Raw genomic sequence first — 26,890 nt, forward strand, 5'->3', positions numbered from 1 at the left:
TCATCCTTCTCTCTCCATCCCTCTCCTCTTCCCTCTCTCCATGCATCTTCTCCTCGCTGTCCTCATCCTTCTCTCTCCATCCCTCTCCTCTTCCCTCTCTCCATGCATCTTCTCCTCGCTGTCCTCATCCTTCTCTCTCCATCCCTCTCCTCCCTCTTTCTCTTCCTCCCTCTTGTCGTCCCTGTGCCCACCCCCCTTAAAGCTGCATTGTGTCACTTTTTGGACGACCCGACCAAATTCACATAGAAATGTCAGTCATAGATCTGTCATTATCATTGAAAGCAAGTCTAAGAAGCCCTGCGTCTGTTCTATGTGCACTGGTGTTCACAGATTTCATTTTTTTATACCAGATTCAAACAGCTGAAAAGACAATATTTTGGGTTATGGAAAATATATTTCAAAACGATTTAGATGGTACAATGATTCTGTAAACAATGACTGCTTGTTTTGTCACAAAATTAAATTAGGTGAACTATTAGAATTTTAGCAACTAGGAAATAGTTGAGCGATTTCTGCATATTGCACGTTTTTAAATGAATGCTTATACAGACAATGTGTGTGGCTTAAGTCTTGTCAGAAGGATCCATTGTTATGTCTGCCCTTTATCCCATTGGCTGGCTGTCTGTCTGTGTAGGCGTGGCAGAGCCGAGGCTTCGCTAAAGACATGTGGCTGGAGGCCGTTAACCCTGTCAGGCCCACCGAGGTGTGTGTGGCTCAGATCACACAGGTCAGGGGTCGCCTGCTGTGGCTCAGACTGGAAGGTGAGATCTGTGTGTGTGTGTGTGTGTGTGTGTGTGTGTGTGTGTGTGTGTGTGTGTGTGTGTGCGTGGACGGCTGTCTTACCCCATGCTCTTTTGTCCCTCTCCAGGCCTGCCTAAGTCCGTCCCTGAATGTATTGTGGATGTGGAGTCCATGGACATCTTTCCTGTAGGATGGTGTGAGACCAATGCTTACCTCTTGACTCCACCACTGAAGCCTGTCTGTAAGTATCACCGCATCTCTCTCTCACACACACACACACACACACACACACACACACACACACACACACACACACACACACACACACACACACACACACACAGTGCAAACCCTATTATTTTGTGTTGATTGCAGGCCAGCAGCAGAAGAAGATAGCCGTCGTCCAGCCAGAGAAGCAGTAAGTTCGCTGATGCTCCAAAACTACAGAGAACCACTCCAATTTTAAACCCTCACTGTTCCATTCCCTTCTTGAAAAGCCCCATCCAGCACTTTAACAGTTCCATCACACAGATTGCTATTCCACTCTAAAAACAAATCAATGCATTGCCAAGCCATTTCAGCAGACACAGAAATGCATGGCCTATACTTTACAATACAACCTCCTAGATGGAGAACACACTCAAGTAGATACCCTTAAAAAGCCTCGAGGCCCCTCTCTCTCAGACCATAGCCCGCCCCCCCCGAAACAGTAGCTAGCTGTTCACTTGGAAATTGCCTTTTATTTTTTTCAGAGGACAGATTTATTATATTGACAAATGACATGTTTCAGTCGCGCCTGGGAAACGCAGCTCTGAAGGATCAGGGTAGTGGTCGTTCAGAGACGACATATGAGGCTTTCAGTAACACTTTGTCAACCTCTCTCGTCTAACCTCTTTTACCATATCTCTCACCCAAGGGACTCATTCATCAATAATCCCTCATTCCATTGTTGTTCAGTTGTGTTGAGGGAAGGACATGTATCACACTAAGCTAAATCTGACTGGGTCTTAAATAGCTGTATCGTTGATTGGATGGCTTGACTGTTCACTTGATTGATTGATTGATTGGTTCATGGATTGATTGATATTCCGTCTGTAGGTTGGCTCCGCCACAACCCGTGGAGACAATCCCTCTCAACCTCTGTGAGCCCATTGCCATGGATACAGGTAAACACGATTCATAATTCAAATACAGTTGAAGTCGGAAGTTTACATACACTTAGGTTGGAGTCATTAAAACAAGAAACACAAATTTCTTGTTAAGAAACTATAGTTTTGGCAAGTCGGTTAGGACATCTACTTTGTGCATGACACAAGTAATTGTTTACAGACAGATTATTTCACTTATAATTTACTGTATCACAATTCCAGTGGGTCAGAAGTTTACATACACTAAATTGACTGTGCCTTTAAACAGCTTGGAAAATTCCAGAAAATGATGTCATGGCTTTAGAAGCTTCTGATTTGACATAATTTGAGTAATTTGGAGGTGTACCTGTGGATGTATTTCAAGGCCTACCTTCAATCTCAGTGCTTCTTTGCTTGACATCAAAATAAATCAGCCAACACCTCAGGAAAAAATTGCAAGACCTCCACAAGTCTGGTTTAATCCTTGGGAGCAATTTCCAAATATCTGAAGGTACCATGTTCATCTGTACAAACAATAGTATGCAAGTATAAACACCATGGTACCACGCAGCCGTCATACCGCTCAGGAAGGAGACACGTTCTGTCTCCTAGAGATGAATGTACTTTGGTGTGAAAAGTGCAAATCAATCCCAGAACAACAGCAAATGACCTTGTGAAGACAGTAAAATGAGTCCTATATCGACATAACCTGAAAGGCCGCTCAGCAAGGAAGAAGCCACTGCTCCAAAACCGCCATAAAAAAGCCAGACTACGGTTTGCAACTGCACATGGGGACAAAGATCGTACTTTTTGGAGAAATGTCCTCTGGTCTGATGAAACAAAAATAGAACTGTTTGGCCATAATGACCATCTTTATGTTTGGAGGAAAAAGGGTGAGGCGTGCAAGCCGAAGAACACCATCCCAACCGTGAAGCACGGGGGTGGCAGCATCATGTTGAAGCAACATCTCAAGACGTCACTCAGGAAGTTAAAGCTTGGTCGCAAATGGGTCTTCCAAATGGACAATGACCCCAAGCATACTTCCAAAGTTGTGGCAAAATGGCTTCAGGACAACAAACTTAAGGTATTGGGAGTGGCCATCACAAAGCCCTGACCTCAATTCTGTAGAAAGTTTGTGGGCAGAACTGATAAAGTGTGTGTGAGCAAGGAGGTCTACAAACCTGACTCAGTTACACCAGATCTGTCAGAAGGAATGGGCCAAAATTCACCCAATTTATTGTGGGAAGCTTGTTGAAGGCTACCTGAAACGTTTGACCCAAATTAAACAATTTAAAGGCAATGCTACCAAATACTAATTGAGTGTATGTAAACTTCTGACCCACTGGGATGTGATGAAAGAAATAAAAGCTGAAATAAATAATTATCTCTATTATTATTCTGACATTTCACATTCTTAAAATAAAGCGGTGATCCTAACTGACCTAAGACAGGTAATATTTACTTGGATTAAATGTCAGGAATTGTGAAAAACTGTTTAAATGTATTTGGCTAAGGTGTATGTAAACTTCCGACATCAACTGTATGTGATGATTTATTTACAGTTATTCATGAAAATGAGAGTTAATGATTAACATGGAAAAGCCCTGTAGTGTGTGTGTGTGTGTGTGTGTGCGCGCAATAGCCACACCTGTTTCAAAGCAGATTCATATTGATGAGCAAACAACATTCGTCTAACAGTTGCTCTTCACAATCGCTGATTTGTACCTCGCAGCTCTCAGAGAAGTGTTGCGTTCTGACAAACTGCTACATATTGATCAATATAACACTTCTGTTAGCACTCCTCTCAACATTTTACACGGCCAATGTTATGTTTATTTTTTAAGGGTGTGTGTGTGCCAATGCTCTGTTTATTGTGTGTGTGGGGAGGTGCATCAGTATGATGTCCATAAGAGACGCATGTCCTTCTAAGTTCCGCTCATGCATATTTATGATTTGTCTAATTACTATTCAACCGGAGCTGTGCAATTCCATGTGTATGAGTCAGTGTAAACTGAGGTGTGGCATCACACTACATTATGTGTAGCACACCTCTAATACAAGCCTCGTTAACAAGCCATTGGATTTTTAGAACAGCTCATTCATAATGTAAGTGTTAGGCTGCTTTTACACAGCCAGCCCAATTCTGATTTTTTTTTCCCCACTCATTTGTCTTTTGAACAGTCACATCAGATCTTTTTACATCAGATCTTTTTCAGATCTGATCGGTCAAAAGGCCAATTAGTAAGAACAACTATCAGAATTGAGCTGCCTGTCTAAACACAGCCCAATTCTGATAGTGAAAAAAATAATTGGACTTCTATATAGTCTATCAAGAGATTGAACTTAATAGGCTGCCTGACAATCTTATACCTGTCTGTCATTGGAGGATTGTCAGATGTCCCATGATGCTTCTCGCTCTCCACCTCAGGCTCAGCCAATGGGAGATACTGTTGCTCCAGGATCTACGTGAACCACCGCTGTTTCTCTGGCCCTTACCTGAACAAGGGGCGCATCGCTGAGCTGCCACAGGCTGTAGGGCCGGGGAAATGCACTCTGGTTCTCAAAGAGGTAGGTAGAGGAACATCAACATACTGGTTGCATCTATTCCCACTACTTTTGACCAGAGTCCTATGGGATCAGAAAAACTAACAACAGACTCTGGAGGAGGTGGTGAGGCATATGCCTAATTAAAGGACTGGAGAGGAAGGGAGGGAGGGAGGAGAGAAGGAAATGTCTTGTTAACCACCTGCGGTCTCTCAGCAGCAGCTTCAGTTTAATGTGAGCTGTCAGTCATTTCTGTTTACACACACACACACACAGTAACTCAGCAAAAACAGCCTTTAATTTCCCTAGATACCCCCTAGTGAGTGTGTGAATGTGTGTCCTTGCTCATTTGAGTGTGTTTGAGGGTTCGTGTGTTTGTGTTCTACTGGCTTTTGTTCTTAACTGACTTGCCTAGTTAAATAAAGGTTAAATAACTTCACTTCACAACTAGGGAGAATTTTTTTTTTTTTTAAAGAAAGTGTGTTCTCCTGTGTGTCCCCGTGCAGGTGCTGAGCATGTTGATCAATGCGGCCTACAAGCCTGGGCGTGTCCTGAGAGAACTACAGGATGTGGAAGACCAGCACTGGGACTGCCACGAGGAGACCCTCAAAGCCAAGTGAGTCCCACCTGGAGGAGCTCGACCAGGATTGGCGCGACAATTTAGGACCCATTTTTAACTTAAGTCACAAGACAAGCCACATCAGACCAGAACACGCTCCTGGTGAACATCCTGAGTTTACGGTCCTGTATGGACAATACCATTGGTCCGAGCTGACGCGGTTTCTCTCCGCTCCTTAGATACAAAGGGAAGACGTATCGATCGTCCATCCGGATCGTGCGTCTGGCAGAGCAGATCCCAGACTTCTGTCGTAAAGTGTGTGGGAAGCTGCAGTGCTGTCCCAACCTCTTCAGCCCCGTCCAAGTCACAGACCGGTGTCCTGAGAGCTGCTCCATGCAGACCAAGACCAAATATAGTGAGTGTGTGTGCAGGTGTGGTTACTCTACTTGTGTGTTCATGTGTGGGTTTCTGTTAATGGGAACTAAGATCAACTTCATATATGTTTGTAGGTTGGTGTGTGCGTGCGCGAACAAATACAGTAATTTTCTACAAGTGTGAGTTTGTGTGTCTGTCACAAAAAACACACACACACACAAAAATACACACAGCCATTTGTTTGATTAAACCCCCTTTTAAATGAATAGCTAACCTGCATCAGAATTGAGCCCATATGAACTGTGTTGAGTGTTGTGTCCCCAGCATATTACTACGGTAAGAAGAAGAAGCTGTCTAAGCCGTTTGGAGGAGAGGAGAGTCTGGAGGCCAAACCCACACGACGCAGGAAGAAGAGGAAGGCCATCTTTGTCCAGAAGAAACGGCGCTCGTCTGCAGTGGACTACACTCCTGCAGGGTCACCACAGGTCTGACAGAGCTCTCCATCTATGTCGGTCTGTCTGTCACTCTCTCCGTGTCTCTTTCTCTCGTGTGTAAAAGTAAAAGTGAAGGCTGTGTTCCCCTCCCCCTCTCTGTTTCATTTTCTTTCTCGCTCTCTCCGTGTCTCTCTCTCTCTTTCTCTCCATGTGTCTCTCTCTCTCTCCGTGTGTCTTTCTCTCTTTGTCTCTCTCTCTCTTGCTCTCTTTCTCAGTGCGTCTCTGTTTTCGTGTGTTTCTCTCTCTCTCTCTCTCTCTCTCTCTCTCTCTGTGTCTTTCTCTCTCTATGGACTTGATTGTCACTGCACTAAGATTGACCCTATAACTCCCTACAGGACAGTGATGAAGACGAGGACGAAGATTATCTTATGTTGCAGTCGGGCAGTGAAGAAGGCACCAGCTCTGAGCCGCGCGAGGACCACACAGACACGTCCTCTGTGGAGGTGGCTAACAGCCGGCCGCGGCGCGCCGTGACGCTACGCAGGGCCACCCATACCGGCATAGCTTCGGGCAGCCGTGAGGGTCCTGAAAGCAGGAGGCGGAGCACTCGGTCCCTGTCATATAACCAGGAGAGCAAGTACCACCCACCCAAGAGACAGGAGATGCAGGTGAGAGAGAGAATGCTACACGCAGAGACACACACATACACAGACCCACAATAATGAAGATGTGATTTAGTATTTGATGGGTTCTTTGGCTCCCTGGTGGCCGGGTGGCCCAGATATGGTCAGTGAATGGCGTCCGGCTGTCATATCCAGTCGATAAAGGTCCTGTATGGAGATGAATCTTTGTGTCCTGTGGCCCTCCAGGTGGAGTGTAGTGAGGCGGAGTGCCAGCTGGTGTTGGAGAGGAACCCTCTGGAGTGGTCCGTAGAAGATGTGGTCACCTTCATCACCTCCACCGACTGTGCTGCTCTCGCCAACATCTTCCAGGAGCAGGTACACATAACCAGTCAAATGTATTTATAAAGCCCTTTTTACATCAGCCGATGTCACAAAGTGCTGTACAGAAACCCGGCCTAAAACCCCATACAGCAAGCGATGCAGGTGTAGAAGTACGGTGGCTAGGAAAAACTCCCTAGAAAGGCAGGAACTAGCAGCAAGGAGTCATCAGGCCAGGTAGTCCTGAGGCATGGTCCTCGGGCTCAGGTCCTCCGGGAGAAGAGGGGGAGAGAGAATTAGAGGGAGCATACTTAAATTCACACAGGACACCGGATAAGACAGGAGAAATACTCCAGATATAACAGACTGACCATAGCCCCCCGACACAAACTACTGCAGCATAAATACTGGAGGCTGAGACAGGAGGGGTCAGGAGACACTGTGGCCCCATCTAATGATACCCCTGGACAGGGCTCAAACAGGCAGGATATAACCCCACCCACTTTGCCAAAGCACAGCCCCCACACCACTAGAGGGATATCTTCAACCACCAACGTACTACCCTGAGGCAAGGCCGAGTGTAGCCCACAAAGATCTCCCCCACAGCATGAACCCGAAGGGGGCGTCAACCCGGACAGGAAGATCACGTCAGTGACTCATCCCACTCATGTGACGCACCCCTCCTAGGGACGGAATGGAAGAGCACCAGTAAGCCAGTCACGCAGCCCCCTGTAATAGGGTTAGAGGCAGAGAATCCCAGTGGAGAGAGGGGAACCGGCCAGGCAGAGACAGCAAGGGCGGTTCGTCGCAACAGTGCCTTTCCGTTCATCTTCACACCCCTGGGCCAGACAACACTCAATCATCTGACCTACTGAAGAGATAAGTCTTCAATAAAGACTTAAAGGTCGAGACCGAGTCTGTGTCTCTCACGTGGGTAGGCAGACAATTCCATAAATAGTGAGCTCTATAGTAGAAAGCCCTGCCTCCAGCTGTTTACTTAGAAATTCTAGGGATAATAAGGAGGCCTGCGTCTTGTAACTGTAGCGTACGTGTAGGTATGTACGTCAGGACCAAATCGGAACGATAGGTAGGAGCTTTGTATGTTAGCAGTAAAACCTTGAAATCAGCCCTTGCCTTAACAGGAAGCCAGTGTAGGGAGACTAGCACTGGAGTAACATGATCACATTTTTTGGTTAGAGTCAAGATTCTAGAAGCCGTATTTAGCACTAACTGAAGTTTATTTAGTGCTTTATCCAGGTAGCCTGAAAGTAGAGCATTGCAGTAGTCTAATCTACTGTAGAAGTGACAAAAGCATGGATGAATTTTTCTGCATCGTTTTCGGACAAAGTTTCAGATTTTTGCCATGTTACGAAGATGGAAAAAAGTTGTCCTTGAAGCAGTCTTGATATGTTTGTCAAAAGAGAGATCAGGGTCCAGAGTAACGCCGAGGTCCTTCAGTTTTATTTGAGACGACTGTACAACCATCAAGATTAATTGTCAGATCCAACAGAAGATCTCTTTGTTTCTTGGGACCTAGAACTAGCATCTCTGTTTTGTCCAAGTTTAAAAGTAAAACATTTACCGCCATTCACTTCCTTATGTCTGAGGGAGGGCAATTTTGGGGCTTCACCATGTTTCATCGAAATTTACAGCTCTGTATTGTCCGCAAAGCAGTGAAAGTTAACATGTCATTTCCAAATCACATCACCAAGAGGTAAAGTATATAGTGAAAACAAACAACAGTGGTCCTAAAAAGGAACCTTGAGGAACACCGACATTTACAGTTGATTTGTCAGAGGACAAACCATCCAGAGACACAAGCTGATATCTTTCCGACGGATAATATCTAAACCAGGCCAGAACCTGTCCGTGTCGACCGATTTGGGTTTCCAATCTCTCCAAAACAATGTTGTGGTATCAAAAGCAGCACTAAGGTCTAGGAGAATGAGGACAGATGCAGAGCCTTGGTCTGACGCAATGTAAAAGATAATTTACCACCTTCACGAGAGCAGACTCAGTGTGCTATGATGGGGTCTAATACCAGACTGAAGCGTATTGTATACATTGTTTGTCTTCAGAAAGGCAATGAGTTATTGCGCAACAGCATTTTTCAAACATTTTTGAAAGGAATGGGAGATTCGATATAGGAAGATTTTTATTTTTTTAATACATTTTCTGGGTCAAGAGGCTTTATTATTGCCACTTTTAGTGAGTTTGCTACACATCCGGTGGGTAGGGAGCAGTGTATTATGTTCAACATCGGAGGGCCAAGCACAGGACACGTCTCTTTCAGTAGTTTAGTTGGAATAGGGTCCAGTATGCAGCTTGATGGTTTAGAGGCCATGACTATTTTCATCAAAGTGTCAAGAGATATAGTATTAAAAAACTTGAGTGTCTCCCTTGATCATAAATCCTGGCAGTGTTGTGCAGACTCAGGACAACTGAGCTTTGGAGAAATACGCAGATTTAAAGAGGAGTCCATAATTTTCTTTCTAATGATCATGATCTTTTCGTCGAAGAAGTTCATGAATTTATCACTGCTGAAGTGAAAGCCATCCTCTCTTGGGGAATGCTGCTTCTTAGTTAGCTTTGCGACAGTATCAAAAATACATTTTAGACTCTTAAATTTAGCTGGAAAATAGGATGATGGAGCAGCAGTGAGGGCTCTTCGATACTGCACGGTACTGTCTTTCCAAGCTAGTCAGAAGGCTCCCAGTTTGGCGCCATTTCCGTTCCAATTTTCTGGAAGCTTGCTTCAGGGCTCGGGTGTTTTCTGTATACCAGGGAGGAAGTTTCTTATGGCAAATTATTTTTGTTTTTAGGGGTGTGACTAGATCTAGGGTATTACGCAAAGTTAAATTTAGTTCCTCAGTTAGGTGGTTAACCGATTTTTGTACTCTGACATCCTTGGGTAGGTGGAGGGAGTCTGGAAGGGCATCTAAGAAACTTTGGGTTGTCCGAGAAATTAAAGCTCGGCTTTTGATAATCTTTGGTTGGAGTCTAAGCAGATTATTTGTTGCGATTGCAAACGTAATAAAATGTGGTCCAATAGTCCAGGATTATGAGGAAAAACATTAAGATCCACAATATTTATTCCACAGGACAAAACTAAGCCCAGAGTATGACTGTGGCAGTGAGTAGTTCCGGAGACACGTTGGACAAAACCCACTGAGTCGAATGATGGCGCTGAAAGCCTTTTGGATTGGGTCTGTGGACCTTTCCATGTGAATATTAAAGTCACCAAAAATGTGAATATTTTCTGCCATGACTACAAGGTCCGATAGGAATTCAGGGAACTCAGTGAGGAACGCTGTATATGGCCCAGGAGGCCTGTAAACAGTAACTATAAAAAGTGATTTAGTAGACTGCGTAGATTTCATGACTAGAAGCTCAAAAGATGAAAACTCAGTCATTTTTGTGGGATAAATTGAGATCTGCTATCGTAAATGTTAGCAACACCTCCGCCTTTGCGGGATGCACGGGGCATATGGTCACTAGTGTAACCAGGAGGAGAGGTCTCATTTAACACAGTAAATTCATCAGGCTTAAGCCATGTTTCAGTCCAATCACATCAAGATTAGTTCAATGACTAACTGCCTTGGAAGTGAGGGATTTAACATTAAGTAGCCCTATTTTGAGATGTGAGGTATCACAATCTCTTTCAATAATGACAGGAATGGAGGAGGTCTTTATTCTAGTGAGATTGCTAAGGCGACTCCACAGACTCCACTAAGCTGGCTAACAGGCTGCTGCCTGGCCTGCACCCTATCTCATTGTGGAGCTAGAGGAGTTAGAGTCCTGTCTATGTTCATAGATATGAATAGGGGCACCCCTCCAGTTAGGATGGAGTCCATCACTCCTCAGCAGGCCAGGCTTGCACACACTCTGAAATACATGCAGACACACACACGTCCCCAAAACAACACACTTTCTTGTTTGATATACAGACTCTCTCTTCACGTTATCATTAACATTGTCATCCTTTCCTCTCTCTTTCTCTCTGTCCTTATTCTCTCTCTCTGTCCATATTATCTCTCTGTCTCTGTCCTTATTCTCTGTCTCACTGTTCGTATTATCTGTCTGTCCTTATTCTCTGTCTCTCTGTCCTTATTCTCTGTCTCTCTGACCTTATTCTCTGTCTCTTTATCCGTATTATCTGTCTCTGTCCTTATTCTCTGTCTCTCTGTATTATCTGTCTCTGTCCTTATTCTCTGTCTCTCTGTTCGTATTATCTGTCTCTGTCCTTATTCTCTGTCTCTCTGTTCGTATTATCTGTCTCTGTCCTTATTCTCTGTCTCTCTGTTCGTATTATCTGTCTCTGTCCTTATTCTCTGTCTCTCTGTCCGTATTATCTGTCTCTGTCCTTATTCTCTGTCTCTCTGTTCGTATTATCTGTCCTTCTGTCCTTATTCTCTGTCCTTCTGTCCTTATTCGCTGTCCTTCTGTCTGTATTATCTGTCTCTGTCCTTATTCTCTGTCTCTCTGTCCGTATTATCTGTCTCTGTCCTTATTCTCTGTCTCTCTGTCCTTATTATCTGTCTCTGTCCTTATTCTCTGTCTCTCTGTCCTTATTCTCTGTCTCTGTCCTTATTCTCTGTCTCTCTGTCCTTATTCTCTGTCTCTGTCCATATTATCTGTCTCTGTCCGTATTATCTGTCTCTGTCCTTATTCTCTGTCCTTCTGTCCTTATTCTCTGTCCTTCTGTCCGTATTATCTGTCTCTGTCCTTATTCTCTGTCTCTCTGTCCGTATTATCTGTCTCTGTCCATATTCTCTGTCTCTCTGTCCATATTATCTCTCTGTCTCTGTCCTTATTCTCTGTCTCTGTCCTTATTCTCTGTCTCTCTGTCCATATTATCTCTCTCTGTGTCTGTCCTTATTCTCTGTCTCTCTGACCTTATTCTCTGTCTCTTTATCCGTATTATCTGTCTCTGTCCTTATTCTCTGTCTCTCTGTCCATATTATCTGTCTCTGTCCTTATTCTCTGTCTCTCTGTTCGTATTATCTGTCTCTGTCCTTATTCTCTGTCTCTCTGTTCCATATTATCTGTCTCTGTGTCTGTCCTTATTCTCTGTCTCTCTGTCCATATTATCTCTCTCTGTGTCTGTCCATATTATCTGTCTCTGTCTGTCCTTATTCTCTGTCACTCTGTCCATATTATCTGTCCTTCTGTCTGTCCTTATCCTTCTGTCCTTATTCGCTGTCCTTCTGTCTGTATTATCTGTCTCTGTCCTTATTCTCTGTCTCTCTGTCCGTATTATCTGTCTCTGTCCTTATTCTCTGTCTCTCTGTCCATATTATCTCTCTGTCTCTGTCCTTATTCTCTGTCTCTCTGTCCTTATTCTCTGTCTCTGTCCTTATTCTCTGTCTCTCTGTCCTTATTCTCTGTCTCTGTCCGTATTATCTGTCTCTGTCCGTATTATCTGTCTCTGTCCTTATTCTCTGTCCTTCTGTCCTTATTCTCTGTCCTTCTGTCCTTATTCTCTGTCCTTCTGTCCGTATTATCTGTCTCTGTCCTTATTCTCTGTCTCTCTGTCCGTATTATCTGTCTCTGTCCATATTCTCTGTCTCTCTGTCCATATTATCTCTCTGTCTCTGTCCTTATTCTCTGTCTCTGTCCTTATTCTCTGTCTCTCTGTCCATATTATCTCTCTCTGTGTCTGTCCTTATTCTCTGTCTCTCTGTCCGTATTATCTGTCTCTGTCCTTATTCTCTGTCTCTCTGTCCATATTATCTTTCTGTCTCTGTCCTTATTCTGTCTCTCTGTCCATATTATCTGTCTCTGTCCTTATTCTCTGTCTCTCTGTCCGTATTATCTGTCTCTCTGTCCTTATTCTCTGTCTCTCTGTCCATATTATCTCTCTCTGTGTCTGTCCTTATTCTCTGTCTCTGTCCATATTATCTCTCTCTGTGTCTGTCCTTATTCTCTGTCACTCTGTCCATATTATTTCTCTCTGTGTCTGTCCTTATTCTCTGTCCTTATTCTCTGTCACTCTGTCCATATTATCTCTCTCTGTGTCTGTCCTTATTCTCTGTCACTCTGTCCGTATTATCTGTCTCTGTCCTTATTCTCTGTCTCTCTGTCCATATTATCTCTCTGTCTCTGTCCTTATTCTCTGTCTCTCTGTCCTTATTCTCTGTCTCTTTATCCATATTATCTGTCTCTGTCCTTATTCTCTGTCTCTCTGTTCGTATTATCTGTCTCTGTCCTTATTCTCTGTCTCTCTGTTCGTATTATCTGTCTCTGTCCTTATTCTCTGTCCTTCTGTCCTTATTCTCTGTCCTTCTGTCCATATTATCTGTCTCTGTCCTTATTCTCTGTCTCTCTGTCCATATTATCTGTCTCTGTCCTTATTCTCTCTCTCTGTCCATATTATCTCTCTGTCTCTGTCCTTATTCTCTGTCTCTCTGTCCTTATTCTCTGTCTCTGTCCTTATTCTCTGTCTCTCTGTCCGTATTATCTGTCTCTGTCCTTATTCTCTGTCTCTCTGTCCTTATTCTCTGTCTCTCTGTCTGTCCTTATTCTCTGTCTCTCTGTCCGTATTATCTGTCTCTGTCCTTATTCTCTGTCTCTCTGTCCATATTATCTCTCTGTCTCTGTCCATATTATCTCTCTGTCTCTGTCCTTATTCTCTGTCTCTCTGTCCATATTATCTCTCTGTCTCTGTCCATATTATCTCTCTGTCTCTGTCCTTATTCTCTGTCTCTCTGTCCTTATTCTCTGTCTCTCTGTCCTTATTCTCTGTCTCTCTGTCCTTATTCTCTGTCTCTCTGTCCTTATTCTCTGTCTCTCTGTCCTTATTCTCTGTCTCTCTGTCCTTATTCTCTGTCTCTCTGTCCTTTATCTGTCTCTCTGTCTCTGTCTCTGTCCTTATTCTCTGTCTCTCTGTCCATATTATCTCTCTGTCTCTGTCCATATTATCTCTGTCTCTGTCCTTATTCTCTGTCTCTCTGTCCTTATTCTCTGTCTCTCTGTCCTTATTCTCTGTCTCTCTGTCTGTATTCTCTGTCTCTCTGTCCGTATTATCTGTCTCTGTCCTTATTCTCTGTCTCTCTGTCCATATTATCTCTCTGTCTCTGTCCATATTATCTCTCTGTCTCTGTCCTTATTATCTGTCTCTCTGTCCTTATTCTCTGTCTCTCTGTCCTTATTCTCTGTCTCTCTGTCCTTATTCTCTGTCTCTCTGTCCTTATTCTCTGTCTCTCTGTCCTTATTCTATGTCTCTGTCCTTATTCTCTGTCTCTCTGTCCTTATTCTCTGTCTCTCTGTCCTTATTCTCTGTCTCTCTGTCCATATTATCTCTCTCTGTGTCTGTCCTTATTCTCTGTCACTGTGTCCATATTATCTCTCTCTGTGTCTGTCCATATTATCTCTCTCTGTGTCTGTCCTTATTCTCTGTCACTCTGTCCATATTATCTCTCTCTGTGTCTGTCCTTATTCTCTGTCACTGTGTCCATATTATCTCTCTCTGTGTCTGTCCATATTATCTCTCTCTGTGTCTGTCCTTATTCTCTGTCTCTCTGTCCTTATTCTCTGTCACTCTGTCCATATTATCTCTCTGTGTGTCTGTCCTTATTCTCTGTCACTCTGTCCATATTATCTCTCTCTGTGTCTGTCCTTATTCTCTGTCACTCTGTCCATATTATCTCTCTCTGTGTCTGTCCATATTATCTCTCTCTGTGTCTGTCCTTATTCTCTGTGTGTCTGTCCTTATTCTCTGTCACTCTGTCCATATTATCTCTCTCTGTGTCTGTCCTTATTCTCTGTCACTCTGTCCATATTATCTCTCTGTCTGTCCTTATTCTCTGTCTCTCTGTCCATATTATCTCTCTCTGTGTCTGTCCTTATTCTCGGTCTCTCTGTCCATATTATCTCTCTCTGTGTCTGTCCTTATTCTCTGTCTCTCTCCTCATTATCTCTTTCTTATCTTCTTCTCACATTCTCTCTGCAGGACATAGATGGCCAGGCGTTGTTGTTGCTGACCCTGCCTACAGTCCAGGAGTGTATGGAGCTGAAGTTGGGTCCAGCCATCAAGCTGTGTCACCAGATAGAGAGGGTCAAGGTGGCCTTCTATGCCCAGTACGCCAACTGATCCTGGGCATCTCACCTGGCAACTTTACCCTGTAGGGCACAGGCTGTCTGGAGATGACCCAGTACACCTTCATCTGAGGAAGAGGAGGAGAGATGATTTCGATTAATGCCAAGTCTGGGATTACCTGGTCTGGAAGGCTGGGATGAAAGTGGGAAAACTGGTAATGCTGTCGCTTAGGAATTCTTAAATTCTGGACAAGGATTACCTGGTCACTTTTCCGTGGATTACTGATGTCACATAGAGAAGGAAGTGATGTCAGAGGAAGCAGAAGAGGAGCTACCCACATACGGAGCTCAGGACGTCACCATCATCTGCGACAACAGGCAGAGATTGGCTTGAAGATTCAGATTTCCATAGTACTGTGTGGAAGGATCAGTCAACTGTGAATAGTTGAGTACGATACATATGAGTCAATCCATATGGAATACAGATCTGTGAAGAAGCTGATCGAAATTGAGGATTATTTTCTTGGAACATTTTGAAATCGAGGATTATTTTTGGGGAAAATTGTATTTTTTTTACATGCTGTTTGAGACTAATGGCCCTGACAGCGTTTTAAGTTATGAACAAATGTTATTCAATATTTGTTCAATGTTTTCTCTCTTTGTTATATTTAAGTAAATTAGGTTAATATATTTGATTAACGAAAATTGGTTAGTAACCTACAATAATATATTTGCAATATTTATTGTATTCCTTATTGAATAGATATCTTATTTGGATGTAAGACAAATATATTTAGAGTTGACAGGCTATTGAAATGTCCAAGTCTTTGGTTCCAAATATGTATTTAAAGATGTTCATGAGTTATTTCAGTCAATAGTAATTGAGTCCTGTTATTAAATTATCCCTGTTTTTCTTGTGTGAATAGGGAAATAGAAGCTCTGCTGCAGTTGTTGTTGTTGTAAAAAATCCTGGTTACACTTTATTTGAATAGTTTATCTGTAGATGCTCTACAGGCTATCAGTAACATTGCAACTAACTACTAACCCTTATTCTAAACCTTACCCTAACCTTAGCAAGCAGTTGCTTATCAACAGATAGTCTGTTGCTTAGAAATAGATAGTTTGTTGGTAGTATCTACAATGTGACCAAAGTCCTAAAATAGTTTGGTTTTTTTTCACTTTTTAATAAGTTGTTCTAACAATCATGTAAACAGTTGTGTAAAATATATTGTATCCATCTATGCAAAATGCGGAGCAGATATTTTTGATAAGTGTTGATAAGAAAATAAATTTCTACAGAATTTTTGTAATGACGCTTTGTTTTCTAGTGTTTATAGAGATTAAGAATTCATCAAGGTGTTGTTTTTTTGTTTGTTTTTTAACCATGTATAAACTCACAGGAAGTACTGTACATCACTGATTGGATTTGCCTGTTGTATTTCCAAGACTGTAGCATGTTATTCATGTAATATACATTTAATTGAATACAGGCAGTACATATTCAGATGAGAGTATTTCACAGCAGTAAGACGAGTCGTGCTTCACCAATTTTGTGTTACGGCACAGTTGAATTAATTTAATAGCACATACACACACCAACTCTGACACTTTCGATTGAGCCAGTCTGAAAAGCAGTTTAATCAACTGCTACCTCAAAGGGTTGCTTGGCAACCCAATTTCTAACGTCTGTTTTGCATGATTTTCCCTTTTCGCAGCTGTATCTGAAAACAAACTGGATACATTTTGATTGCAGAGGAGTAAACAACTATTTAACTGGTTTAAATAAAAAATGCAGAATTGTTTAAACTCATGTACAAGTGGCAATTTCAGGCGAACTTCTGAAGTCAGTCCATGATTTGAATGTATTTTAACAGTGAATGTGACAGTAAATCTTTTGAGAACACAACACCTCATTATTAAGAGTGAGAGCTGGCAACTACAGACACCTACAGTATTTTGTCATCTTCTAAATGGCTTTGATCATTTCCATGTCTTGACCTACATAACTCCATTCATATAGAGCAGTAGTATTGTGTGTCAGGACTCAGCTGTGATCGACTGTACAGGCCTGGGAAAGAACACGTAGAGGAAGAAGAGTTAACCATGTGTGTTTGTGGTTAACCACCTCTCTGTGCTCTCACACTACAGCACTACCATTGCAGCAGGCCTATATCTGGGTCACGACAGCACTGGTCTGGTCGTTCAGAGAGAAAGACCACAATCAAATGAGAGAATTATTAGGCTATACCGTTTTCAGTAAACGTCTTGGTTAGTATACACACTCACTCACACACACTACATTGACACTTGCACACAAGACCCACGCACATTGACGTAAACTACATATGCCCACACACACGCAGGACAACACAACATCCACATTACACTCACACGCACTCTCGCGCTCACACACACAGATTTACACATAATTTGCTGCTGCTACTCTATTTTAATCTTATCTATCCTGATGCCTAGTCACTTTACCCTACCTTTATGTACATACTTATGTTTATATAGTGTACTGTATGTGGACACCCCTTCAAATTAGTGGATTTTGCTATTTCAGCCACAGCAGTTGCTGACGGGTGTATAAAATTCAGAACATAGCCATGCAATCTCCATAGACAAACATTGGCAGTAGAATGGCCATACTGAAGAGCTCAGTGGCTTTCAATGTGGCACTGTCATAGTATGCCATCTTTCCAACAAGTGAGTTCGTCGAATTTCTGCCCTGCTAGAGATGCCCCGGTCAACTGTAAGTGCTATTACTGTGAAGTGGAAACGTCTAGGGGCAACAATGGCCCAGCTATGAAGTGGTAGGCCAGAAAAGAACACAGAACTGGACCGACAGGTGCTGAAAAAAATGTCTGTTCTCGGTTGCAACACAGCGAGAGTTCTAAACTGCCTCTGGAAGCAACGTCAGCACAAGAACTAAGTTGGGAGCTTCAACACTAAGATGAATCACGCTTTACCATCTGGCAGTCCGACGGACGAATCTGGGTTTGGCGGATGCCAGGAGAGCACTACCTGCTCGAATGCATAGTCCCAACTGGAAAGTTTGGTGGAGGAGGAATAATGGTCTGGGGCTGTTTTTCATGGTTCGGCCTGGCCCCTTCGTTCCAGTGAAGGGAAATCTTAATGCTACAGCATACAATGACATTCTAGACGATTCTGTGCTTCCAACTTTGTGGCAATGGTTTGGGGAAGGCTCTTTCCTGTTTTAGCATAACAATGCACCCGTGCACAAAGCAAGGTCCATACAGAAATGGTTTGTCGAGATCGGTGTGGAAGAACTTGACTGGCTTGCTCAGCGCCCTGACCTCAACCCCATCAAACACTTTTGGGATGAATTGGAACGCCGACTGCGAGCCAGGCCTATCGCCCAACATCAGTGCCCGACCTCACTAATGCTGTTGTGGCCGAATAGAAGCAAGTGCCCGAAGCAATGCTCCAACATCAAGTAGAAAGACTTCCCAGAAGAGGGACTGGCAGCAAAGGGGCTATGATTTTGGAATGAGATGTTCGACGAGCAGGTGTCCACATACTTATGGCCATATAGTGTATCTACCTCAAATACCTCGTACCTCTGCATATTGATCTGGTGCTGGATATCGCTCCATTCTCATGTATTTTATTCTTCTTGTGTTACTATTTTATTTTTAAACTCTGCGTCATTGGGAAGCAAGCAAGCATTTCACAGTAAAGTCTACACCAGTTGAATGCGGCACACGTGCCAAATACAATTTTGATTTGTTTTGATTGAATAAACGTAAGTATTTAGTCAAATACACCCGCAATAAAGCTGAAGTAACGGACTTTTCCAAAGGGAATAGACTTTGTACATTACAGTAGTTGATAAAAAAAACCCAGCGCAATTCAAATGAACCTTGTCTTCCGTTAATTGTCACGAAGCCATTTGATAAACAAGTAGTTCAAGCAGACAGATATGAAGTGGCGCTGTGGGTGCATCATCATTCAGAAATGATTCACTATTGATTAAGGTTTATCTGTGTGGAACGACTGTGTATCTATAGCATCACACCTCTGTGTAACCAGCCAAACAATTTCCTCTCTATTCTTCATTATTCATAAGTCATCTGTACTGCCTGTGGGACCAAATCACCATCTGCTCCTCTCCCATTTCCATATGCCTTTACAAAGGATGCATCTGAAATGGGAAAAACAGAAAGAGAGAGAGAGAGATGCAATATGATTATTTTTCTGGACCCCCTCGTCTCTCTCTCTCAAAGATAATGAATTCACTGATGTTATCTTTGGGGGAATGGATGAAATGATAAACATTGAAATAAATTGCTCCTTTGAAAAATAATTAGCAGAGAAGCACAACAGAAGTGTGTTAGAGGGGGAGGGAGGTGTGTGTGTGTACGGGGGACGTGTAGGAAAGGTGAAAAATAGAAAGGAAGCGTCAGAAGGATTTCAATTTCACTGCTTGTCTTTAGGCTTTCATACCAAATAACATTTTCATGACATGCTTTAAAATGGTAGAATCAAAAATAACATTATTCTCAAATGATATGCACTGTCTAGATATACTGATTATTCAAGATTTTGTATCCAATCATGCTGTTGGTAAGCCTTTGATTTCCTTTATCATTTATTAATGCGCCGCTGACTGCCAACCAGCCAAGCAGAGAAAAGAGACGAGTCGTGAGCCTCTTGAGGTAAAAAATACATCACTCCATTATGAGAAATATCAAACACATCTTTCCTCAGCTCTAACAATAAAATTGAATGTGAGTCAGAACCAAATCATACACAGAGAGAGGTCAAGGAGGCTTCAAACTCAATACAATGGAACCCAGTGGAGAAGGACAGTGGAGGGCAAACTCTTCATACAGGCAGAACCAGAGGAAGAGGAAGCAGATCTTATATCTGCACGACATACAGGACAGCTAGCTAAAGCTACAAGTAATGAACACAACTAAACTACAGCTCCACTAGGAGGTCAACTTCAACTATTGTGGATTCTCTTTAACTACCCGTCACAGAGATCCAATTCAAGGCAATGGGTGCCTCTGAAATGGCATCCCATTCCCTACATAGGGCACTACTTCTTATCAGAGCCATGGGCAGTGCATTATCAAGTAGTGAACTATATAGGGAATAGGGTGCTATTTCAAACAGACGAGTGGGAATTATTCCCTGTTGTTCCGATAAAGGGATGTTGTTGTGTGGTCTGTTTAAACCTCCCTAAGAGGACGATCTGTCAGTAGTTGGCCTAATGTGAGATGGAGGGGGTCTGTTGAAGGTTTTTTGTCCATCTCTCTAAGGTCATAGTGTTCATAGTGATCACTAAGGCTTCACGCTGTGTCAGTGAAATTCAAAGCCTGCAAGACTGAGAGCTGACAGGACATTACAGAGCGCCTACTCTTCTTTTCTCCTCTCTTCCTCTACTCTATCTCATCCCCCTCTCCCACGTTCCATTTTGAACCCATTTCCCTCTCATGCTGCTCAGTATTGTACCCTATTGGAGTAATCAGCCCAGATGTTTAACACAAGCCATATTCCAATTATCATGCTCCATTTCTGTGTGTGTCGGTGCGTACGTACAGGACATGCAGTACCAGTCAAAAGTGTGGACACACTTACTCATTCCAGGGTTCTTCTTTAGTTTTACTATTTTGTTCATTGTAGAATAATAGTGAAGACATCAAAACTATGAAAAAACACATATGGAATCATGTAGCAACCAAAAAAGTGTTCAACAAATCAAAATATATTTTATATTTCAGATTCTTCAAAGTAGCCACCCTTTGCCTTGATGACGGCTTTGCACACAATTGGCATTCTCTCAACCAGCTTCAATTCAACAAACAGGTGTGCCTTGTTAAAGGTTAATTTGTGGACTTTCTTTCCTTCTTAATGCGTTTGAGACAATCAGTTGTGTTGTGAGAAGGTAGGGGTGGTATACAGAAGATATCCCTATTTGGTAAAATACCAAGTCCATATTATGGCAAGAACAGCTCAAGTAAGCAAAGAGAAATGACAGTCCATCATTACTTTAAGACATGAAGGTCAGTCATTGCGGAAAGTTCCAAGAACATTGAAAGTTTCTTCAAGTGCAGTCGCAAAAACCATCAAGTGCTATGATGAAACTGGCTCTCATGAAGACTGCCACAGGAAAGGAAGACCCAGAGGAAAGGAAGACCCCAAGTTCAATAGAGTTAACTGCACCTCAGATTGCAGCCCAAGTAAATGCTTCACAGAGTTCAAGTAACAGACACATCTCAACATCAACTGTTCAGAGGAGACTTGCTGCAAAGAAACCACTACTAAAGGACACCAATAATAAGAAGAGACTTGCTTGGGCCAAGAAACACGAGCAATGGACATTGGACGATGGAAATCTGTCCTTTGGTCTGATGAGTCCAAATTTGAGATTTTTGGTTTCAACCGCTGTGTCTTTGAGAGACGCAGAGTAGGTGAACAGAGGATGTCCACGTGTGCGGTTCCCACTGTGAAGCATGGAGGAGGAGGTGTGATGGTGTGGGTGTGCTTTGCTGGTGACACCATCTGTGATCTATTTAGAATTCAAGGCACACTTAACCAGCATGGCAACCACAGCATTCTGCAGCGATATGCCATCCCATCTGGTTTGCGCTTAGTGGGACAATCATTTGTTTTTCAACAGTACAATGACCCAAAACGCACCTCCAGGCTGTATAAGGGCTTTTTGACCAAGGAGAGTGATGGAGTGCTGCATCAGGTGACCTGGCCTCCACAATCAACTGACCTCAACCCAATTGAGATGGTTTGGGATGAGTTGGACCACAGAGTGAAGGAAAAGCAGTGCTCAGCATATGTGGGAACTCCTTCAAGACTGTTGGAAAAGCATACCTCATGAAGGTGGTTGAGAGAATGCCAAGAGTGTGCAAAGCTGTCATCAAGGCAAAGGGTGGCTACTTTGAAGAATCTGAAATATAAAACATATTTTGGTTACTACATGATTCCATATGTGTTATTTCAGAGTTTTGATGTCTTCACTATTATTCTACAATGTTGAAAATTAGTACAAATAAACAAAAACGCTTGAATGAGTAGTTGTGTCCACACTTTTGACTGGTACTGTAAGTGCATGGGTAACTTTTCATTCCATGTGGAAAATGACAGTAAATGAAAGTACTTAATTGGTCTGTCTTTGCTCATAGGCAACATGGTTAGATGGTCGTGGTTTCCCCGAAGTCAAAGTTTGCGGTTTGTTTTCTCTGTAGTTGCTTCCTTGCTTGTCTACCTATCTCTGTTCTCGATGTGCATCTCATTGTAAGCCTGTGGGTCGCAGCTTTCAGTTGTATTTTTGGGGGGGAACTCAGTCGGGTCTCATCTTACTATTGAGAGTTAGAATAGTTGAATACACCAGGTGCAATTTCAAAATGTGGTTTGTGCATCAGCAGTTTTCCTTGTTATGCGCCACTCACTGACAGTCTCTCATTTAACACTGTCACTTAAAACTGTTACAATTGGATTCATTAGTGGAGTTCGTCTAACCAGCTAACTAAATGGAGTAATTATGGCCGAATTACCTACCGGGCACACAGTGCATGTGCCAAGGTAGCCTAGTGGTTAGAGCATTGGGCTAGTAACCGGAAGGTTGCAAGTTCAAATCCCCGAGCTGACAAGGTACAAATCTGTCGTTCTGCCCCTGAACAGGCAGTTAACCCACTGTTCCAGGCTGTCATTGAAAATAAGAATTTGTTCTAAACTGACTTGCCTAGTTAAATAAAGGTAAAATAAAAGCCTCCAGGGGACCCCCACTGATTTTATTAGTCACTCTCACTCAGATATCATATTAACATGGCATAAGTCATGGCAAAATCCGTAGAATTGCAGGAAACTAGCTTTTAAAACTGCAAAAATGTCTTGGTAGAATTGCTGTAAATTAGCCGTAAAACTGCTAATTTCTGCTAACAGATTGCGCTGTACGTGTTGAATTATAGATTTTAGTCCCTGTGTTGAGGAAATGTGTAGTGGCTAATTGTATAGCTTATAGGCTATGTGTCTGTAGATGGACTGAAGAAAAATTAAGCAACAGCAGCCAAGGTCATAATGGCTGGGGTCATTTATGCTTGTTTTTGTTCTTCACCAAATAGCATGTTTGTGTTCTAAAATTGTATAGAAATGCAGTAAATGACCTTGTCTACGGCCTTGCACAGAACTATGGTCACAGTGCAAGCATCTGCTGCTCCCTATGCACCTTAAGGGTGTGTGCCTGCGTGTGTGTGTTTGTGCCTGCCTGCCTGCCTGCCTGCCTGCGTGCGTGCGTGTGTGTGTTTGTGCCTGCCTGCCTGCCTGCCTGCCTGCCTGCCTGCCTGCCTGCCTGCCTGCGTGCGTGCGTGTATGAGAACAGCAGGCAGCAGCAGGTCAACCACATACCCTTGAAATACAAACTCAGATAGAGGTGTGACCGAGTACCCCTGGTTACTATAGGAGTGCCCCTGGTTACTAGAGGAGTGCTCCTGGTTACAAGAGGAGTGCCCCTGGTTACTAGAGGAGCGCCCCAGGTTACAAGAGGAGTACCCCTGGTTACTAGAGGAGTGCCCCTGGTTACTAGAGGAGTGCCCCTGGTTACTAGAGGAGTACCCCTGGTTACAAGAGGAGTACCCCTGGTTACTAGAGGAGCGCCCCAGGTTACAAGAGGAGTGCCCCTGGTTACTAGAGGAGTACCCCTGGTTACAAGAGAAGTATCCCTGGTTACTAGAGGAGTACCCCTGGTTACAAGAGGAGTATCCTGGTTACTAGAGAAGTACCCCTGGTTACTATTGGAGTGCCCCTGGTTACTATAGGAGTGCCCCTGGTTACTAGAGGAGTGCTCCCCTGGTTACTAGAGGAGGAGCGCCCCAGGTTACAAGAGGAGTACCCCTGGTTAAGTTAGAGTACCCCTGGTTACTAGAGGAGGTTACTAGAGGAGTGCCCCAGGTTACCCCCTGGTGGTTACTAGAGGAGTGCCCCTAGAGGAGTACCCCTGGGTTACAAGGAGGAGGTTATTAGAGGAGTGCCCCTACAAGAGGAGTATCCCTGGTTACTAGAGGAGTGCCCCTGGTTACTAGGTTAGGAGTGCCCCTGGTTACTAGAGGAGTACCCCAGGTTACTAGAGGAGTGCCCCAGGTTACTAGAGGAGTATCCCTGGTTACTTAGAGGATCCTGGTTACCCCTTACTAGGTTTACTAGAGGAGTACCCCTGGTTACACTAGAGGAGGTTACAAGAGGAGTACCCCTGGTTACTAGGGTACCCCCAGGTTACTAGAGGAGCGCCCCAGGTTACAAGAGGAGTGCCCCTGGTTACTAGAGGAGTACCCCTGGTTACAAGAGAAGTATCCCTGGTTACTAGAGGAGTACCCCTGGTTACAAGAGGAGTATCCTGGTTACTAGAGAAGTACCCCTGGTTACAAGAGGAGTGCCCCTGGTTACTAGAGGAGTGCCCCTGGTTACTAGAGGAGTGCCCCTGGTTACTAGGGGAGTGCCCCTCGTTACAAGAGGAGTATCCCTGGTTACTAGAGGAGTACCCCTGGTTACAAGAGGAGTACCCCTGGTTACAAGAGGAGTACCCCTGGTTACAAGAGGAGTACCCCTGGTTACAAGAGGAGTACCCCTGGTTACAGAGGAGTGCCCCTGGTTACTAGAGGAGTGCCCCAGGTTACTAGAGGTGGTATCCCTTACTAGAGTTACCCCAGGTTACTAGAGGAGTGCCCCTGGTTACAAGAGGAGTACCTCTGGTTACTAGAGGAGTATCCTACCCCAGGTTACTAGAGTGGTTACTAGAGGAGTGGCCCTGGTTACTAGAGGAGTGCCCCAGGTTACTAGAGGAGTGCCCCAGGTTACTAGTTACAAGAGGAGCATCCTACTAGAGGAGTGGTTACTAGAGGAGTGCCCCAGGTTACCCCCAGGTTACTAGAGTACCCCAGGTTACTAGAGGAGTACCCCAGGTTACTAGAGGAGTATCCCTGGTTACCCCCCAGGTTACTAGAGGAGTGCCCCAGGTTATTAGAGGACTACCCCTGGTTACTAGAGGAGAGGAGTGCCCCAGGTTACTACCCCAGGTTACTAGAGGAGTGCCCCAGGTTACTAGAGGAGTGCCCCAGGTTACTAGAGGAGTGCCCCAGGTTACTAGAGGAGTGCCCCAGGTTACTAGAGGAGTGCCCCAGGTTACTAGAGATGCCCCAGGTACTAGAGTACCCCAGGTTACTAGAGGAGTGCCCCAGGTTACTAGAGGAGTGCCCCAGGTTACTAGAGGTTACTAGAGTATCCCTGGTTACTAGAGGAGCGTCACAGGTTACTAGAGGAGCGCCCCGGGTTACAAGAGGAGTGCCCCTGGTTACTAGAGGAGCGCCCCAGGTTACAAGAGGAGTACCCCTGGTTACTAGAGGAGTATCCCTGGTTACAAGTAGAGTATCCCTGGTTACTAGAGGAGCGTCACAGGTTACTAGAGGAGTGCGCCCCAGGTTACTAGTTACAAGAGGAGAGGAGTGCCCCTTACTAGTTTACCCCAGGTTAGAGGAGCGCCCCAGGTTACAAGAGGAGTACCCCTGGTTACTAGAGGAGTATCCCTGGTTACAAGTAGAGTATCCCTGGTTACTAGAGGAGTGCCCCAGGTTACTAGAGGAGTGCCCCTGGTTATTAGAGGACTACCCCAGGTTACTAGAGGAGTGCCCCTGGTTATTAGAGGACTACCCCTGGTTACTAGAGGAGTGCCCCTGGTTATTAGAGGACTACCCCAGGTTACTAGAGGAGTGGCCCTGGTTACTAGAGGAGCGTCACAGGTTACTAGAGGAGTGCCCCAGGTTACTAGAGGAGTACCCCTGGTTACTAGAGGAGTGCCCCAGGTTACTAGAGGAGTGCCCCTGGTTATTAGAGGAGTGCCCCTGGTTACTAGAGGAGTGGCCCTGGTTACTAGAGGAGTGCCCCTGGTTACTAGAGGAGTGCCCCTGGTTATTAGAGGAGTGCCCCTGGTTACTAGAGGAGTGGCCCTGGTTACTAGAGGAGCGTCACAGGTTACTAGAGGAGTGCCCCAGGTTACTAGAGGAGTGGCCCTGGTTACTAGAGGAGTTACTAGAGGAGTGCCCTGGTTACTAGAGGAGTGGCCCTGGTTACTAGAGGGAGTGGCCCCCAGGTGGTTACTAGAGGAGCGGTTACTAGAGGAGTGCCCAGGTTACTAGAGGAGTGCCCCAGGTTACTAGAGGAGTGCCCCAGGTTACTAGAGGAGTGCCCCAGGTTACTAGAGGAGTGCCCCTGGTTATTAGAGGACTACCCCTGGTTACTAGAGGAGTGGCCCTGGTTACTAGAGGAGTGCCCCTGGTTACTAGAGGAGTGCCCCTGGTAGCCCCTGGTTACTAGAGGAGTACCCCTGGTTACTAGAGGAGTACCCCTGGTAGCCCCTGGTTACTAGAGGAGTGCCCCTGGTTACTAGAGGAGTACCCCTGGTAGCCCCAGGTTACTAGAAGAGTACCCCTGGTTACTAGAGGAACACCCCTGGTTACTAGAGGAGTAACCCTGGTTACTGGAGGAGTACCCTTGGTACTCCTGGTTACTAGAAGTGTGCCCCTGGTTACTAGAGCCTTTACAGGGGTTCTGCTATAGAGGGCTTACTATTCAATTAGGTAATTTCATGGATAGGGTTACAAAAAAGTTTCCCATAATTTCCAGGTCTTCCAGAAACCTACTTGGAGGATTCCGGATTTCCTGCTTATTTCCTCCAGATTCCGGAATGTTTCCAACCATGTTTTCTGGAAAACCAGGGAATTTGGGGATATTTACCAGGTTTGGGGAAAGTTACCGGATTAGTGAAACCCTAATTGTGGATGTGGGGAGATGGTAATGTGTGTATTACATGTGTGTATGTGGTGAGGAATGTGTGTGTGTGTGGGTATGTATGTGTGTGTGCATGCTTGCGTGTGTGTGTTTGTGCGTGTGTAGTATGTGTGCATGGGGGTGGGGTACTATGGGGGAGAATGTGTGGTGGAATTTCTTGGGATTCTTACAGCTGCTGGTTGGCTGCTGGGCTGGTTTCCATGGCAACGTGTGTAAAAGAGGTACAGGCTGGCTCCCTCAGTACCGTATCTGTGAGCCGTACAAAGGAACAACACTTTGAAATCACACACGTTCCCCTCCCTCTCTCTC

General features: G+C 44.3%; 1 protein-coding gene across 4 annotated transcripts in view; it reads left to right on the top strand.

Moving 5' to 3' along the window:
* The window catches only part of sfmbt2 (Scm like with four mbt domains 2), a 52,701-nt gene extending 36,630 nt beyond the window's left edge, over positions 1 to 16,071 (top strand). For 2 of the 4 annotated variants that reach the window (XM_064939756.1, XM_064939757.1), the window contains 12 exons: positions 635 to 761; positions 869 to 982; positions 1,117 to 1,159; positions 1,840 to 1,907; positions 4,297 to 4,436; positions 4,919 to 5,028; positions 5,211 to 5,386; positions 5,481 to 5,525; positions 5,671 to 5,831; positions 6,176 to 6,448; positions 6,650 to 6,778; positions 14,673 to 16,071. In XM_064939756.1, the coding sequence (XP_064795828.1) occupies positions 635 to 761; positions 869 to 982; positions 1,117 to 1,159; positions 1,840 to 1,907; positions 4,297 to 4,436; positions 4,919 to 5,028; positions 5,211 to 5,386; positions 5,481 to 5,525; positions 5,671 to 5,831; positions 6,176 to 6,448; positions 6,650 to 6,778; positions 14,673 to 14,813 (1,527 nt within the window). In that variant the 3' untranslated portion in view covers positions 14,814 to 16,071. The remainder of the gene's footprint in view (positions 1 to 634; positions 762 to 868; positions 983 to 1,116; positions 1,160 to 1,839; positions 1,908 to 4,296; positions 4,437 to 4,918; positions 5,029 to 5,210; positions 5,387 to 5,480; positions 5,526 to 5,670; positions 5,832 to 6,175; positions 6,449 to 6,649; positions 6,779 to 14,672) is intronic. The other 2 variants (XM_064939758.1, XM_064939759.1) reach the window with 1 other exon arrangement.
* Positions 16,072 to 26,890: the final 10,819 nt, after the last annotated feature.

Source organism: Oncorhynchus masou, chromosome 27 (genome assembly GCF_036934945.1).
Source record: "Oncorhynchus masou masou isolate Uvic2021 chromosome 27, UVic_Omas_1.1, whole genome shotgun sequence".
Classification (NCBI taxonomy): domain Eukaryota; kingdom Metazoa; phylum Chordata; class Actinopteri; order Salmoniformes; family Salmonidae; genus Oncorhynchus; species Oncorhynchus masou.